Source organism: Otolemur garnettii, unplaced genomic scaffold, assembly GCF_000181295.1.
Source record: "Otolemur garnettii isolate 467f Iridium unplaced genomic scaffold, OtoGar3 scaffold00002, whole genome shotgun sequence".
Taxonomy (NCBI): domain Eukaryota; kingdom Metazoa; phylum Chordata; class Mammalia; order Primates; family Galagidae; genus Otolemur; species Otolemur garnettii.
This window is the reverse complement of record NW_003852397.1, coordinates 16,653,603-16,668,937: the sequence shown is the minus strand read 5'-3', so window position 1 is coordinate 16,668,937 and position 15,335 is coordinate 16,653,603. Positions and strand designations below refer to the sequence as shown.

The following is a 15,335-nucleotide window of genomic DNA, read 5'->3' as shown; positions in this document are numbered from 1 at the left end:
CCTTTTGGTTGTAATTTCAGGGTCGCAGCTCGCCTCAGGAAGGTTGAAGTGCACTCTTCAATCTTCTCTCTTGTCTCTGCTCCAAACCATCAGCTAATTTGCTAAGGTTCTGTCCTTTCAGCCTCCTTCTGGACGGGAGCTTCTGTAAAAAGCAGGCTGCAGTTCGCCATCTTGGCTCCGCCCCCCGGAAAATTTTCAACATATGAAAAAAGATAAACGTATAATAACTAGTTATATAAAATACCTGAATCTTCAGTTCATAATAAAAATTAAATTATGACCTTATTTTTTTCCTCTAAAGCTATATATTTCTTAACTACCACTGAAAAGGTGTAGAAGTAATGGTTATCTCCTTATGCAGGAGCTGTCACCTATATTTTAGTCTTTAAATGTCTTTTTGTCCTATGAAGAGGTAGGAATCCTTAAAGAAATGGCTGATTTGGGCGTCTGGTCCAGGAAATGTGGAGGAGGCCCCTGGAATATCTTAACTGTTCTAGCAAACAATGAAGATGCCTAAGACCAGTGGGATGGCGTCAAAAAGTGATCTCAGAGCTAGCCAGAAGGGGCGTCCTTACTGGCTGAAGAGGGGCAATTTGAGGATCAAAAAATAATAATTATAATGGATTGAAATATATAAGATATATAAAAAATACTTGGGTTTATAAAGGTACCAAAATATAAAAATCCAGTAAAACTAGACTACCAGCATGTGTTAAGGTTGCTAGGGCACACAATTCAAATTATTTTGCAAACTGATGAGATTTAAATGTTTTTCTAGTCTTTCTTATACAAACTGTAATTTTAGTGTAACTAAAAACTTACTGAAGAATAGTCCTTTGTAGAAAGAAGAATTCTAGCCAGTAAATGCCAAGAAATGGTCTAATTGAAAAATCTCTATTTGGTAATTTTTGATCAAATAGTGGATCTAGGAAATGATCACCAATGAATACTAAAATCATTAAGTAAAAGGTTGATGGGGTGGGGTTACCTTTTGAAAAGATCAGGCTGAAAAGATCACAACAATTGATTTTTAGCACCATTAAAATTGGTGCATACAGATACGTGCCTCACACAATAGGAGATCCACAGCAATAACCAACTATGAGGTTCTCTTAGAAAGGATAAAAAGGAAAATAAATAAAAGAAATTGAACTTAAATCTAAGCCTCTAGATCTAATGATCACTTTATAGGAAATGTGGGGAACTAGAGAAATATGTTAAATAATACCAAGGTGAAACAGTTATCCAAATAAAGGAAATTGACTTTTTCTCCAACAAATTGGTGACATGGAGAAAGGAAAAGAGGAGCCTAATAACCACTATAAGCTAATTCACACTATGGAACTTATTTGAATTCTGATTTGGGCAAATCAGTTGTAAAAAGACATTTTAAATACAGTCAGGAGAATTTTGATACAGGCTAACAAATGATATTAAAACATTTTAATTAATTTTGTTTAAAGTAGAAATTTTTATTAGAGATGTACATTGAGGGAAATAACACGCCTGAAATTTTCCTCATATTCATGTTGAAGGCAAGGAGAGAAGTCAGGGAATAAATAGATCAAAGCAAGACTGACAAAGTATTTATAATTGGTGATTCAGTACCCTATTCCAACTACTTCTGATTGTTGATTTTTTTATTTGCTTAAAAAATGAAAAATTAGAAGACATAATTTAAAATGTGATGCTCTGGAGCCAGATAGCCTGGGTCGAGTCCTAGTTCCACCTCTTACTTGCTGTGTCCAAGTTATCTCTGTAAGACTTACCTGTATTTCCTTATTTTTAAAAATTGAATAATGATATACCTTCATAGTGTTATTGTAAGAATGAATTAATACTTTTGAAATACTTAACAGTGGTACCTGGCACATTATAAGCATTTGTTAAGTTCTTATGTATTATTACTCATCTATGATTACCATTATAAGTGTTTCAGGCTTTCAGACTGGGAAACTATAATAAGTATTGTTAATGGGAAGGGGAATGTGTCAGTAAGTGGTAGGAATAGAGAAATTTAGGGTCATGTTTCATTGAAGAAAATTGAGAAGACTTAAACATATAGGCATGACCCTATGGAGTCTATAATCTTTTAAGTGTATAGCTTAGTTGGTTTCCCCCGTTTATATATTTTTCTCCATTCCCCTGGACGTATTCTTATTACAAGATACCCAAACATGGGTGGGAACAGGAATATTTCTAAAATAAGCTGGAGGAAGACTGAAAGGGAGCCCAGGAAATAAAGAGTTTTTGTGACAAGAGTAGCCTTTTTGATAGTGCTTTGTGAAATCAAGATTATATCGTGTTGGGATTACTTTTAGGTGTCATCCTTTAGTCCTACAGGTGCTCATATAATTGCTCGGTTTTCGAAAAAACTACTTGATGAAGATATTTCTATATTTCCTGGATCGGAAATGTTGCCTGTGGTTAAAGGAGCTTTTATTTCTGTGTGTCGTCAAATATATAGTACATGCGAAGGCTTGCAGGTGTTAATTCCTTATAATTTACATGAATCTATAGCAAAAGCGTGGAAGAAGGTATGTATTTTCAAGCTTCCTTTTTCCTTCCTCCAACTCCTTTTTCAAATGTAGTTACCATTGTAGTTTTATATTATGGAAAAATACATATTATATTAGTATAAATATGACTTTAGCATCACAGTAGTCTAAAAGCGTCTTCATTTGGCACAGGATGACTTCAGTACCTCCTCTCACAGGGGAAAAATTTCTAAGACTTAACTAGGTACTACAAAGTCTTTCCTCTGGTAAAAGAGGCTTTAGATGAATTATCCATTCATAAACTAACACCCTCCTTTGGAAGTTATTTTTGAAAAATTTTTAATGACAGCTGGGTTTTTATTATGGAAACTGGAGAATATAATGTAGCCAATAGTTGTGTAGAGTATATATCAGTGTCCAATCTCCCCCCACCCATTTTATATGGTTTATTTATGAATTTCTTTCATCATATTAACAACCAAATATTTTAAATTTTGAAGATAACTTAATCTTGATTTTATTACATTAGGATAATAATTTACTAGGAAGGATCTTATGAATAGTGCTATCAACAACAACAACAAAAGAATAATGTAAATAACTTATTATTTTTTAGACAAGTTTGCTATCAGAAAGAATTCCTACCCCAGTAGAGGGTTCTGATACTGTTTCTTCATTAGCCCAGGAATCTCAAGACATGTAAGTACCATTGGTTAGACATCTGTTTATCACATTTGCTGAAATACTTTTAAAACTGTTGAAATGTCATAGAATAATACAGCAAAAATGTTTCATAGGAAGGTAAGTATGTGCATACAGGTTCAAGGAAAATTACAGTCTGGAAGAACTATACAGATCATATGATACTTGTAATCTTTAAAAAAATTAGCAAGATTCATTATACCTGCTTAATTCTGTATTTAAATTTTGGATTTGTAAACCTGATATATTAGTGTTTATAGGAAATTTGGAGGATCATCAAATTGGAAAGCTAACTAGAGAGTTCAAAAGAAATAAGATGTTTTCAAGTGTCAGTGAAGTCCATTTGTACTTAAAATATGATTTTTTCAAAGTGCAGTGGGTGTACATTTTAATTAGGGTTGGCATTGAAAAGTTATTTAAGTCACTGTTAATATCAAATTTTAATTTAAACCTCTATGTTTCTTTGCATATCAATAGGATATGGAGTAAGATTAATGGGGAAATGTATATATTAAATTAAGGCTTGGTGACATATGGTCCTGGATTCTCTTCTTCTTGTATATTTGAATGTTGCTATAGTCTAATTATTAGGGAGAACTTTATGGGTAATTCTTTGTTAAAAAAATGTTGAGGCTAATTTTTTTTTTTTAATTAGGAATAGTTTAACATAAAAAACATACAAACAAAACAAAAAAAAACCTTAGGCATTTCCTTAATAGTGTAATGGTTCAAATAGTTAATTCTCTAAACATTTGATGTAATTTTTTTCTAATATAGCTGTCACACACTTAAATCAACTGCTAGTTTTTTTTTTTTTCCTTTTTTAAATGGAGAAGGTGAGAAAAAATATTTCTGCAATTCAATTTGAAGTAATGTTTAGATTGTTTTCTTGAAATCCTCTGTGATAGTTTAATTACTTTTTCATTTTTTTTTCATTCATTTATTTTTCTACTCATTTATTCAGGTGTTTATTGGACCAAATGCTCTGCTGAGTTTTGAGCATGCTCATAAATTATGGAGAGCATATTATGTAGTATAAAATCCAAATAAATAAATGCAATTTGGCAATATAGTTTGCTAAATTTATATGATATGGGTTATAGAGAGTCTGTTAGGAGTCATCTTATGTGGGAATCCTTTCTAGAAGTTATTGTCATACTAAGTTATAAAGAATACATGGATATTAATTGTGTAAAAAAGAGGGTAGGAACATTATTAATATTACATGCTGAAGATGTAGTATGCTCAATAGGCTAGAAATAAGAAGGACTATGATTAATGTATTTAACATATTTTACTGTCAGTATTATTTTTATCTTGAGAGAGCTGATAAATTTATATCCCACTCATTCTTCCCTGAACCAGTTAACGGAGGTAAGAAGCCAAAAAACTCAGAACACTGAATAACATAGTCTTCCTAACAGTGATCTCAGAAATTAGACAGATTTAATCTAGGGAAGCAACAGATAGCCATTGGCTTCCCTAACAGGCACCTTTTACTACCATCTAACTAACCCAGTGGCAGAACAGAGCACAATGTGTGCTCCCTGTAGGCAGATGGATCATAATAAGGAAGTAAACTGAAAGAAGCAATGCTTTGCCAAGCAGCTTAGGTCATTCTCCAGATCTTTTTGTTTTCTTCTACCATGGTAAGAGAAGAGTAGGTGAATGGAGAGAAGTAAACAGTGTTAACTGGGAAATTGCTTCACGTGGACATTTGATGCTACAGGAAAAGATATTGATGTTTTAGAAAAGCAAGATTTAACAAAATTTTTGGTAAAATAGAACTATTGATTCTTATTTTTGTCACCAAAATTATAATTACCTTGTAGAAGGAGTTGAGTATCTTTTGTTCTTTTGCTTTAATTGAGATAGTTGGGATGAAATAGGTGTTATTTGTTTCTTGGCTGTTTTTCAAAACTTGAGTGTAAAATGATGTGGAATAATCAACTAGACTAGCTTCATGCCAGCAGACATCTGATAGCTATTTATTGAATGCATGAATTTGAATTAATGAATGATATTTCTCTTAACCCAAGACCCTATTTTCTAAGTGGCACCTACAGTAAGATTAAGATTGATATGATAAAGGTAAAATTAAGAGTGATCTGTTAGAATTAATGAATATTTTTGTGCCTCTGACAAACTACTGTTAGATATTTTGGTCTTACATTTTCAGATAATGTATTTTGGAAGTTCTCCCTTTTTCCTTCTGTTTATAGGTGCTTACAAAATTGCAGAAAAGATAGAAGCTCTAGTTATAGGGGATTGATATCTTTTAACTCTAGACATTGAATCAAAGCCCCAAGTAAAATTTCTGGTTTGTTTGATATTGGACTGTAAGCTGTGTGAAACAACAATAGGTTGACCATAGAAAAGAATGGAATCACAGAGCAAGCAGAAGGTGCCAAGCCTGCTCTGGACAAATCACCAAGGGGATTCTGGTGAAACCAGAGGGGATCTTTGATCTGCAAAACAGCCTATAGATCCCCCCAAAATAAAGCACTATAAACTTAATTTCTATGAAAATATATAACCCACCATCATATCTAGCTATTCAGGGAATGGTGTTCTTACAAGCTTCCAGAGCAGCATGATTCTCTTACTAGAAGCTGATTGTTTTTGTGTATAATTTTATTATTAAAACTTTTAATATCTCTACTGTTATTTTGTCTTTGTTTTAGATTCATTGAGGGTACAAAGAATTAGTTTATGCTGATTGCATATGTGGGATAAAGTCCCTCTTATAATTGTGTCCCTAAGAGGTGTGCCATACATCTTGACCCTCCTCCTTCCTCTCCTCTCCCCACTTGCTCATTCCCCTACCCCTCCACCTTATATTAGCTCATCTACTGCCTTCATATTAGAATTGAGTACATTGGATTTTTGCTTCTCCATTCTTGTGATATTTTACTGAGAAGAACATTTTCCATCTCCATCCAGGTTAATATAAAAGATGTGAAGTCTTCATCTTTTTAATTCTAAGTGAAAAACTTTCAGTTTTAGTCTGTTCAGTATGATAGTAGCTGTGGGTTTGTCATAGATGGCTTTGATAAGCTTCAGAAGTGTGCCATCTATGTCTGTATTCTTAAGTATTCTAATTAAAAAAGGATGCTGCATTTTATTGAATGTTTTTCTGCATTGGGGGGATCATATGGTCTTTGTTTTTCATTCTCTTGATAGGGCAAATTTTGTTTATAGACTTGCATATGTTAAGCCAGGCTTCTATCCCTGGGATAAAACCAACTTGATCATGATGAATGATTTTTTAAATGTGTAGCTATAATTTATTGGCTAGGATTTTATTGAGAATTTTTGCATCTATATTCGTTAGTGAAATTGGTCTGAATTTCTCCTTTTTAGTTGTGTCTTTTCCTGGTTTTGGTATCAGGGTGATGTTCACTTCATAGAGTGTGTTGGGGAAGATTCCTTCTTTTTCAATTTTTTGGAAAAATTTCTGCAGCATCGGTATAATCTCTTCTTTGGAGGTTTGGTAGAATTCTGGTGTGAAGCCATCTGCATCAGGGCATATTTTTTTTTTTGTTGGGAGTTTTTTTTATTGTTTCTTCAATCTCAGTTTTTGAAATAGGTCTGTTCAAGAGATCTATTTCTTCTTGATTAAGTCTAAGGAGAGGGTGTAAGTCCAGATGTTGATCTGTTTCCTCCACATTGTCAAATTTCTGGGCATAGAGTTTTTTGTAGTACTCAGAGAAGATCTCTTGTATCTCTGCGGCATCTGTTGTTATTTCCCTTTTAGTGTTTCTGATTGAGGTTCTTAGAAATTTTACTTTTCTATTTTTAGTTAATGTGACCAAAGATTTATCGAATTTTTTTTTTTTTGAAAAACCAACTTTTTGTTTCATTAATTTGCTGAATGATTCTTTTGTTTTCAATTTCATTAATCTCTGATTTAGTTGTGGTTATTTGTTTTCTTCAACTGGGTTTGGAATTAGATTGTTCTTCTTTTTCCAATTCCATAAGATGGTTCCTGAGTTTATTGATGTGCTCTCTTTCTGTTTTTCTACTTAAGGCATCTAATACAATACATTTCTCCCTTAAGACTGCTTTTGCTGTATTCTACAAGTTTTAGTAATTTGTGTCTTCATTGTTGTTATATTTGAAGAATTTAATGATTTCCTCTTTTATCTTTTCCTGAACCCAACTATCATTCAGCATATATTCTTTAATTTATGAGTCTGTGTGTGGGATGAACATTTTTATTGGAGTTGAGTTCCACCTTTATTGTCTTGTGGTCTGAGAAGATACCAGGTGTAATTTCTATTCTTTTAATTTTGATGAAGTTTGATTCTTATCCTAGGATGTGGTCTATTTTGAAGTATGTACCATGACTGATGAGAAAAATGTATATTCTTTATTTTGGGGATTTATATATATGTCTGTTAATCCCATTTGTTCTAGGGTCACATTTAAGTCCTTTGTATGTTTGTGTAGTTTCTGTTTAGAGCATCTATCCAGTTTTGTCATAGGGGTGTTAAAGTCCCTGGCTATTATGGTGTTATGGGATATCATATTGCTCAGACCAATCAAGATCTATTTTATCAATCTGAGAGCATTAAAGTTAGTTACATAAATATTTAAAATTGGGATGTCTTCTTGTTGTATTGTTCCTTTGACCAATATAAAGTGACCATCTTTGTCTTTCTTAACTTTAGTTGCTTTAAATCTACTTGTACCTGAAAATAAGATTGCAGCCCTTCCTTTCTTCTGATTTCTATTTGCTTGAAATACTGTGTTCCGTCCCTTGACCCTGAGTCTTGATTTGTTCTTCAAGGCTAGGTGTGTCTCCTGGAGACAGCATAAGAATAGCTTGTGCTTTTTTATCTAGTCAGACAGCCTGTGCTACTTGAGTGAATTCAGTCCATGGACATTTATTGAGAGAATTGGTAAGTGTGGTAGAGTTCTATTCATCTTATTTTGTGAGAGTCCTTTGTGTAGTTTTATTCTTTGTGCCTTTGTGGAAGCTAAGTTTTGAACTTTAGCTACTGGGTGTTTACTTTGCTGGTGGTCCATTGTGATGGTCCATGTTTACAATAGTCTAGGGAGAGGGCATTTCCTGTAGAGCTGATTTTGTTGTGATGAATTTCCTCAGTGCTTGTATATCTGCAAAAGATTTGATTTCTCCATCGATTTTGAAGCTTAGTTTAGCAAGCCACAAATCAGAATTCTGGGCTGAAAATTGTTTTGTTTAAGAATGTTGCAGGTGGATGACTAGGCTCTTCTAGCTTGGAAGATTTCAGTTGAAAAGTCTGCTATCATTCTAATAGTTCTGCATCTGTAGGTGAATTGACGCTTATTCCTGGATGTGTGAAGAATTTTTTCTTTCATCTTGGCTCTGTCCTAGAAAGAATCTTTTTGAGTTGAGGTGATCCAGGGTTTGATATCCATCTGAAAGGAGAATGTTGGGACCTTTAGTAAAACTTGGGAAGTTTTCATTTATGATCATCTCCAGTAGGGCTTCCATTCCTTTGCTACAATCTTTTTCCCCTTCAGGAATCCACATTATTTGTATGTTTGAATGCTTCATGGAGTCTTGGAGTTCTCTCGGCACCTGTTCTGCTTTCTCTTTCTCTTTTTTCTGTCTCTTTAAGTACCAGGGTTAACTCAAAAAGTTTATCTTATAACTCTGATGTTCTTTCTTCTCCATGGTCTAACCTACTCTTGTTTTTTTTCCCTTTTGCTTCTTTACATAGCCTTGTTGTCTCCTTCATTTCCTTAAGCTTTGCCATATTTTTTCTGCATTCTACATATCTTTCATCTGATTTTTGGTTTTGTCTTTCCATTTTCTCATCCTTTCCTTTTATTAACTTTATCACATTTTATTGTCTTTCCCATATTTTAAATTCCCGTATGGTCGTCCAATCATACATGGTTGTCCAATCAGACGGTCGTCCCGTCTGCTGCTCCCAATCATACACGGTATCCAGCTCACCACACCACCTGCTGGCTCTGTTCCCTGAGCTATGTGTCTCTGGATAAGATACCCATACCAAGGATGGCTGGGTTCTGTTTTTCCCTAGTCATTCTTGGAGAGCTCAGCTGAACAGGCTTTCTGGTCCACCATTTTGCTTCGCCCCTCCAATCCCTTTACTTTCTAGAGTAGTAGATTTTGTGTTTTTACCTACTCTCTAAATCTGTATGTTTTATATTAGATGAGTTTCGGTTTTGCTCATTTTTGTGATAGAGATATGTTTGAGACTTACTTTTTTCTTTATTTTGTATTTTCTATTTGTTTATTTTCTTTACTTGCTGTTTATTGATTTATCAAAGGTTGATAAAATTTTCTTTATTTCTATTTTTCCTGTTTCAGTGTTTGTTTTAAAATTACAGTTTTTCTAGTTTTTAAGAGATTATTCTTAAGATATCAATGTATATACTTAAATAAACTGTAGTATACTACATATTATACATCTTTGTAAAAAGCAAATATAAAGTAATTAGTATTAATTTGGTATTTGTATCATGTTTAGAAATGCAGCATGGATTTTAGCACACTTTGACTAGTCATTGATCCTAGAACCTTCCATAATTCTCAGTCTTGTTATAGTTGTAATCATTGTTTCTTTTCATCATCAAATTTTACATTTGCTGACATTTACTTTTTAAAATTCTGTTTGTTGAAACTTGTGGCCTATTTGTGATGGCCTTACTTCTTTTTTACCTTTATGAAGTACTTTTAAGTTGCCAAACAAGGTTATCTTTTAATTGTTCTTTAAAATTTGTGGGTTACAAATTGGCTGTATCTTTTTATGTCTTAAAATAACTGTTTTCCCTCCAGGCTACACAGATGCTGTCTCCTTCATACATACATTCTCACTCTTAAATGGTACTTTATCTGGGTATAAATATTTAGGTAGACAATTATTTCTGATCATTAATATTTGAAGGTATTACTCCATTGTCATCTAGGATACATGGTTACTGATAAATCTAATGTCAGCATAATCATATTTCTTTTTTAGGTCATAGCTATCTTTTTTTTTTTTTTGATGTTTGCCCTTTCTGTGTTATGTGATTTAAATTTATCCTGCTTTTTACTTTGGACCATCTTTTAATCTATAGCCTCAATTCTAGAAAATTCTCAGCATCTTAAAGTTTATAATTAAAAAACAATAATTATATATATTTATGGAATACAATGCTTTTCAAGTATTTCATTTTTTTCTGAAGAAAGTTATTACCCTTCCTTGTAGAAGTGTTCTAAGAAAAAATGTGATCCTCAAAGTAAAATAAATTAGCCTGTGAAAATTAAAAAGATGTAATATGTATTATATCCTTTTGAAAATGAGAAGACAGATTCTTTATAATGAAAAGTATGGATGGTAACAATGGAAGGTTGAGGCTCAGGGAGTCCAGGCATAGCAGAATTATAATAGGAAAATAAAATGATATGAAGCTATGGATGAGAGAACCTAGGTTTAATAAAAATGCTGACATACACAGTTAATTTTTGATTCAGTGAAGGAAAATTATTGGTATAGAAGATGTAAGAATAAAAAAATTTACTAACAATGAAACCATGCCTTTGTTCTGATTTTTAAATATTTGTTGAGTGATTTGTAATGAGTATATACTCTATAGATTTAATTATAAGCAGTATTAAGGTAAGAGATTCTTTACAGTTTTAAGTATACTCAAGAAAGTTCTACCTTTCTTGTATCTGTTTCAGTATGGCTTGGGAGGAGAATTTGTTAGATGATTTACTAAATTTTGCTGCCACCCCCAAAGGATTACTACTTCTTCAAAGAACAGGTGCCATCAATGAATGTGTGACATTTATGTTCAGCCAATATTCAAAAAAATTACAGGTATGAATTACCATCTGCTACAAGCAAAAATAATTTTTGTTGTAAAAGCCATTAAGAACATTATTCTGTTTTCTGTGCATGAAGAAGTCATTAAGCCTCAATTAAAAAGCCATATAGCATTGTTATATTTAACTTATTTTTTTTAAGGAAAACATTAGAGATTTAATATTGGTGTCTATGGCTATATTTAAAGAATTGCAAACAATGAGACAGAATTGAAAAATCCAGTTAATCATCCCAGTGTTTCATAAATATGTTCTCAAACATCTTTATATTCTAAAACTAGCCAGAACTTCTAGGGGAAAAGAAAAAACCTATTGGATCTAACATGTGTATCAATTTGTCTCATATTTTAAAATAAACAAAAATATTTGTGGATGAATTCTGTTATTCTACCATTACATAAAATTTATAATATAATTTAGCCTTAAACATTGAGAAGCTCCTACATGGTATTCACTTTTTTTTCTGTTTTTTTAAATATTCCTAGAGTTTTTGAGTTTTTTTAGGATCTCAGGTATGCTTTTAAAAACATTTTTCTGGGTTTGGTTTTGCTGTTCGTATCATCTTGAAGGAATATTTAGTATACCAATCTCTGAAAACCCCAGTAACTCTACATATAACATATATCATATATATATATATATATATATCATGTTAGCATGCTGTGTATTCTTGCTTCTCATCTGTGTTCCTTATTTATCATGGTAGATCAGTGGACACAAAAAATTTGGCTATGGAGTTTTGTTTACACAAGTAGCATCAACAGCAGCAGGAGCCATGGCACTACAAAATTCAGGTAAGTTTTTTCTTTTACTTAGAATTATAATTATTTTAAAGAAAATGAACAAACCATCTGAAAATTTAACTGGCATGATCAACTATCAAGATACTTACTCTAAAGTTCTATTTACCATGTTAGATCTCATGTAAAAGAAAGTTCTTGGGTTTTCTTTTTTGTTTGCTTCTTTCCTAAAATTCCACTGGGATTATTTTTTTTTTTTTGTGGGTGAAATATATGCATTCTTGTTCTGTGTCCTTAGAACAATTGTACTTAATGAACTAAACTGAAACATTCTTGATGTTTTAAGAATCCTTCCTCATCTTCTAAATCAGAAGGATGTCATTCTCTTAGTATAATCACATCTGATAGGATTACCTAATTCTCAGTTTCAGTGGCTTGTGAATGCATCAAAATTTACACTCATGATAGTAATTACACATACATACAATTTCCTTTTGCTCTTTCTTTTTCTTCCCATCTTGAAAGCATTTGTCACAACACTTAGCTTTCCCATTATCTCTGAAGTTGGCAATTAGTATGTATTCTCTAGTATCATTTGGATCTGTGTGGAGTTAAAACCCTGGGTATTTAGTATGTCATATGTTAAGGTTATCTGAGCTTTGAAAAAGATATAATCCCTAATAGAGATGCTTTGATAGCATTTTTTTAAGGCTTAGAGTTGAATCATAGTATCAGTAATCATTATTGAGTCTCTGCTTAAATGAAAACATTTTCTTACAGTGTATTTTAAATTTATATTATTAATTTGAACCTCTTGTATTATAAGAAATATTTCTTGGCAGGAGTTATCCTAAATTGAACCACATAGTTTTCCCTTTCACTGAGAATAACATTCACTTAGCATAATATTCAGGGCCCATTAATTGAAGTATTTGGACACTGGATTTAATATTGTATCTCACCCTTAGTCAAGTCATTTAGCTTTTTGAGCCAGCCTCATAATATCAAACTTTTCTAAGAGGATTAAATGTTGTTTCTCATAGGACAGAGGAAGGAAGACTACTACCCAAGCTCCCATGATGTCTTAGGTACTATCTTAGGAACCTCATGCATATCATCCTTTTTATCCTTCATAAAGGCAACTGTAAATGTAGCCCAAGGAATTAGAACTCAGATTTTCTTGATTGTAGAGGTTATATTTTTTTTCCGCTATATCAGAGGACCCTTTCTTCTCTAATATTATTATGAACTTAATGATTAGATATTATATTTTTACTCTTTTTCATGTGATTTGATTTTTCATAGAAGATTTTAATCAGTTAAACATAGATATCATTCATAGATCTGACTTATGAAAATTTATAGAGTATATTGAGGCAAAAGTGTGATATGTAGTATTTTTATAAACATGTGGGATTACAAAGAAAGTAATAAAGTATGTTTCCGTATTCCAATATAACCATTTGGATGCCTGCCCTGCCTCCAGATCTCTCCTTCTCTCCTCCTGCCATCCCATAAACATACAACCTTTCAGGCTGCCTTACACCTTTGGGCCATTTGAAGAACCAAATGTAAGCCTTATGATTTTTCAGAAAAACATACCCAGAAGTTATTGGTACAAAGATTAAAGCTAAGACTCAAAACTCAGTAGTGTTACAGGTAAATAGTCTCTCAGAATTTAGTTATTACAGAATATTATGATATATGATAATGAGGTATCAATAAAAGTATGTTAACAATAACAGTTATCATTTCTACCAAGAGTAGAGATTACTTCTTATATAAGATGCAAGTATGTGTCTTCTATCAGAGCAGACCAGTCTTTTCAGAGGGATAATCATATCTTTCCCTCATAATCCAAATAAATTTTATTCTGAAAATATGATATAAAATAATATTTCTTAGGGTTTATTAATGCACTTATAACTGAGTTATGGTCCAATCTGGAATATGGAAGAGATGATGTAAGGGTAACCCATCCCAGATCTACTCCAGTGGATCCTATTGACCGAAGCTGTCAAAAGGTAAGAATTGATTTATCTATATAATAATATACAGATTTGAAAATGTATCTCACAGAAATGACTTTATCTGTACTTTATCTATATTCAGTTACAACCAGCTGCCTTTCTTATATCTGTCTTTCCCCTTATTCATTTCCAAAGTATTATTTTTTATTCATATAATGAATTTAGTGAACAATAGAAATACCAGACTTTCTTGGGAATAATATTTTGGAAGGATGCTTTTCCTTTACAGTTTTTGTTATTAGTTTTCTTCCTTCAATAAAAAGTAATAATGCACCAGGCATAGAATGACGAAATAAACAAATTGCTGAAACAAAAATCAACCAACTGAAATAAAAATCAAAGACACCCTTGAGTTTGAATCTCATAGAAAATAGGATTATTTAAAGGAAGTCTTGGTGGAGAGAAGATGTTGTCATTTAGAATAATGTGACAAATATTTTTGAAGTATCTATACTAGGTACTAATATAATTCAATGACTTTTACATACTTAACATATCCTCCAAATTTCACTGAAATGAAGCCGATGCTTCCTAACTTTGACTTTATGATAACTGAGACAATTTTGATTCATAAGATGTCATGAAATTATTTTGAAAAACAAATACATCTCCAACATTTCAGAAATTTCTCTTTCTGGATTGATGATTACTTCATTCTCATAGAAAACCCTTGCAAGCCTTGAAACAATAATTTAAAAATCAAGTAGTTAAAAGCATTGGAATGATCAAAACTAGGTAGAAAATGGAGGGTAATTAAAATATGGATGAAGAGCATGGTATTGCGTGAGATTCTGGACTTAACAGACTTTGACTTAATGGTAAGTACAACTGGTGCTCCACAGATAGAAATCCACAATCAAAAAAGCTTGAAGAAGCAGACTACTAAGTTAGGGTTACATGGTGACTAAATAATGGAAGACAAGGGTGGGAGGCTGAAAAGATAGAGCCACAGGAGGTCCCTTCAAACTCTATATATACATTTTGCTCAAGTGGCTAAACTTTCAACTATGCATTTGAACTAACAGAAGATACCAGAGGCTACTCACCACTGGTATCAGAGTTTAGAGTTTAAATTTAGCCAGTATAACTGCTAAATTAAAAATCTGTACTTTTGGGGGGGGAAATATGACAGAATCCATAATCTCTACCAAATATGCTCACAATGTGTAGGATACAACCTACATTACTAGACAACTGAAGAAAAAGGGAGATATGACTCATGTTCAAGAAAAAATAGGGGTTATGAAATGGAGAAGAATTTTTAAGTGGTTGTCATAAATAGAATATCAAGAAAATATGCTTAAAATGAATGAACAAATCAGAAATCACAGTAAAGAAATAGAAACTATATTAAAAAGACAGAAATTCTAGAATTAAAATGTGTGAAATAAAAATTTCTTTGTAAGTTTAACAGAATATTTGAACATGATAGAAGAAATAATAGATGTTATACAATCTAATGAACAGAGAATGACTTATAAGACCATGTTAAAAGGTTTAACATGTATATTATTGGTTTACCAGAAATACACAA

General features: G+C 32.2%; 1 protein-coding gene across 1 annotated transcript in view; it reads left to right on the top strand.

The window, feature by feature from the left end:
• Positions 1 to 15,335, top strand: part of TBC1D32 (TBC1 domain family member 32) — a 231,150-nt gene that overhangs the window by 74,903 nt on the left and 140,912 nt on the right. The window contains exons 16-20 of the mRNA XM_023512752.1: positions 2,336 to 2,537; positions 3,115 to 3,197; positions 10,888 to 11,026; positions 11,738 to 11,825; positions 13,677 to 13,795. Coding sequence (XP_023368520.1) covers positions 2,336 to 2,537; positions 3,115 to 3,197; positions 10,888 to 11,026; positions 11,738 to 11,825; positions 13,677 to 13,795 — 631 coding nt within the window. The remainder of the gene's footprint in view (positions 1 to 2,335; positions 2,538 to 3,114; positions 3,198 to 10,887; positions 11,027 to 11,737; positions 11,826 to 13,676; positions 13,796 to 15,335) is intronic.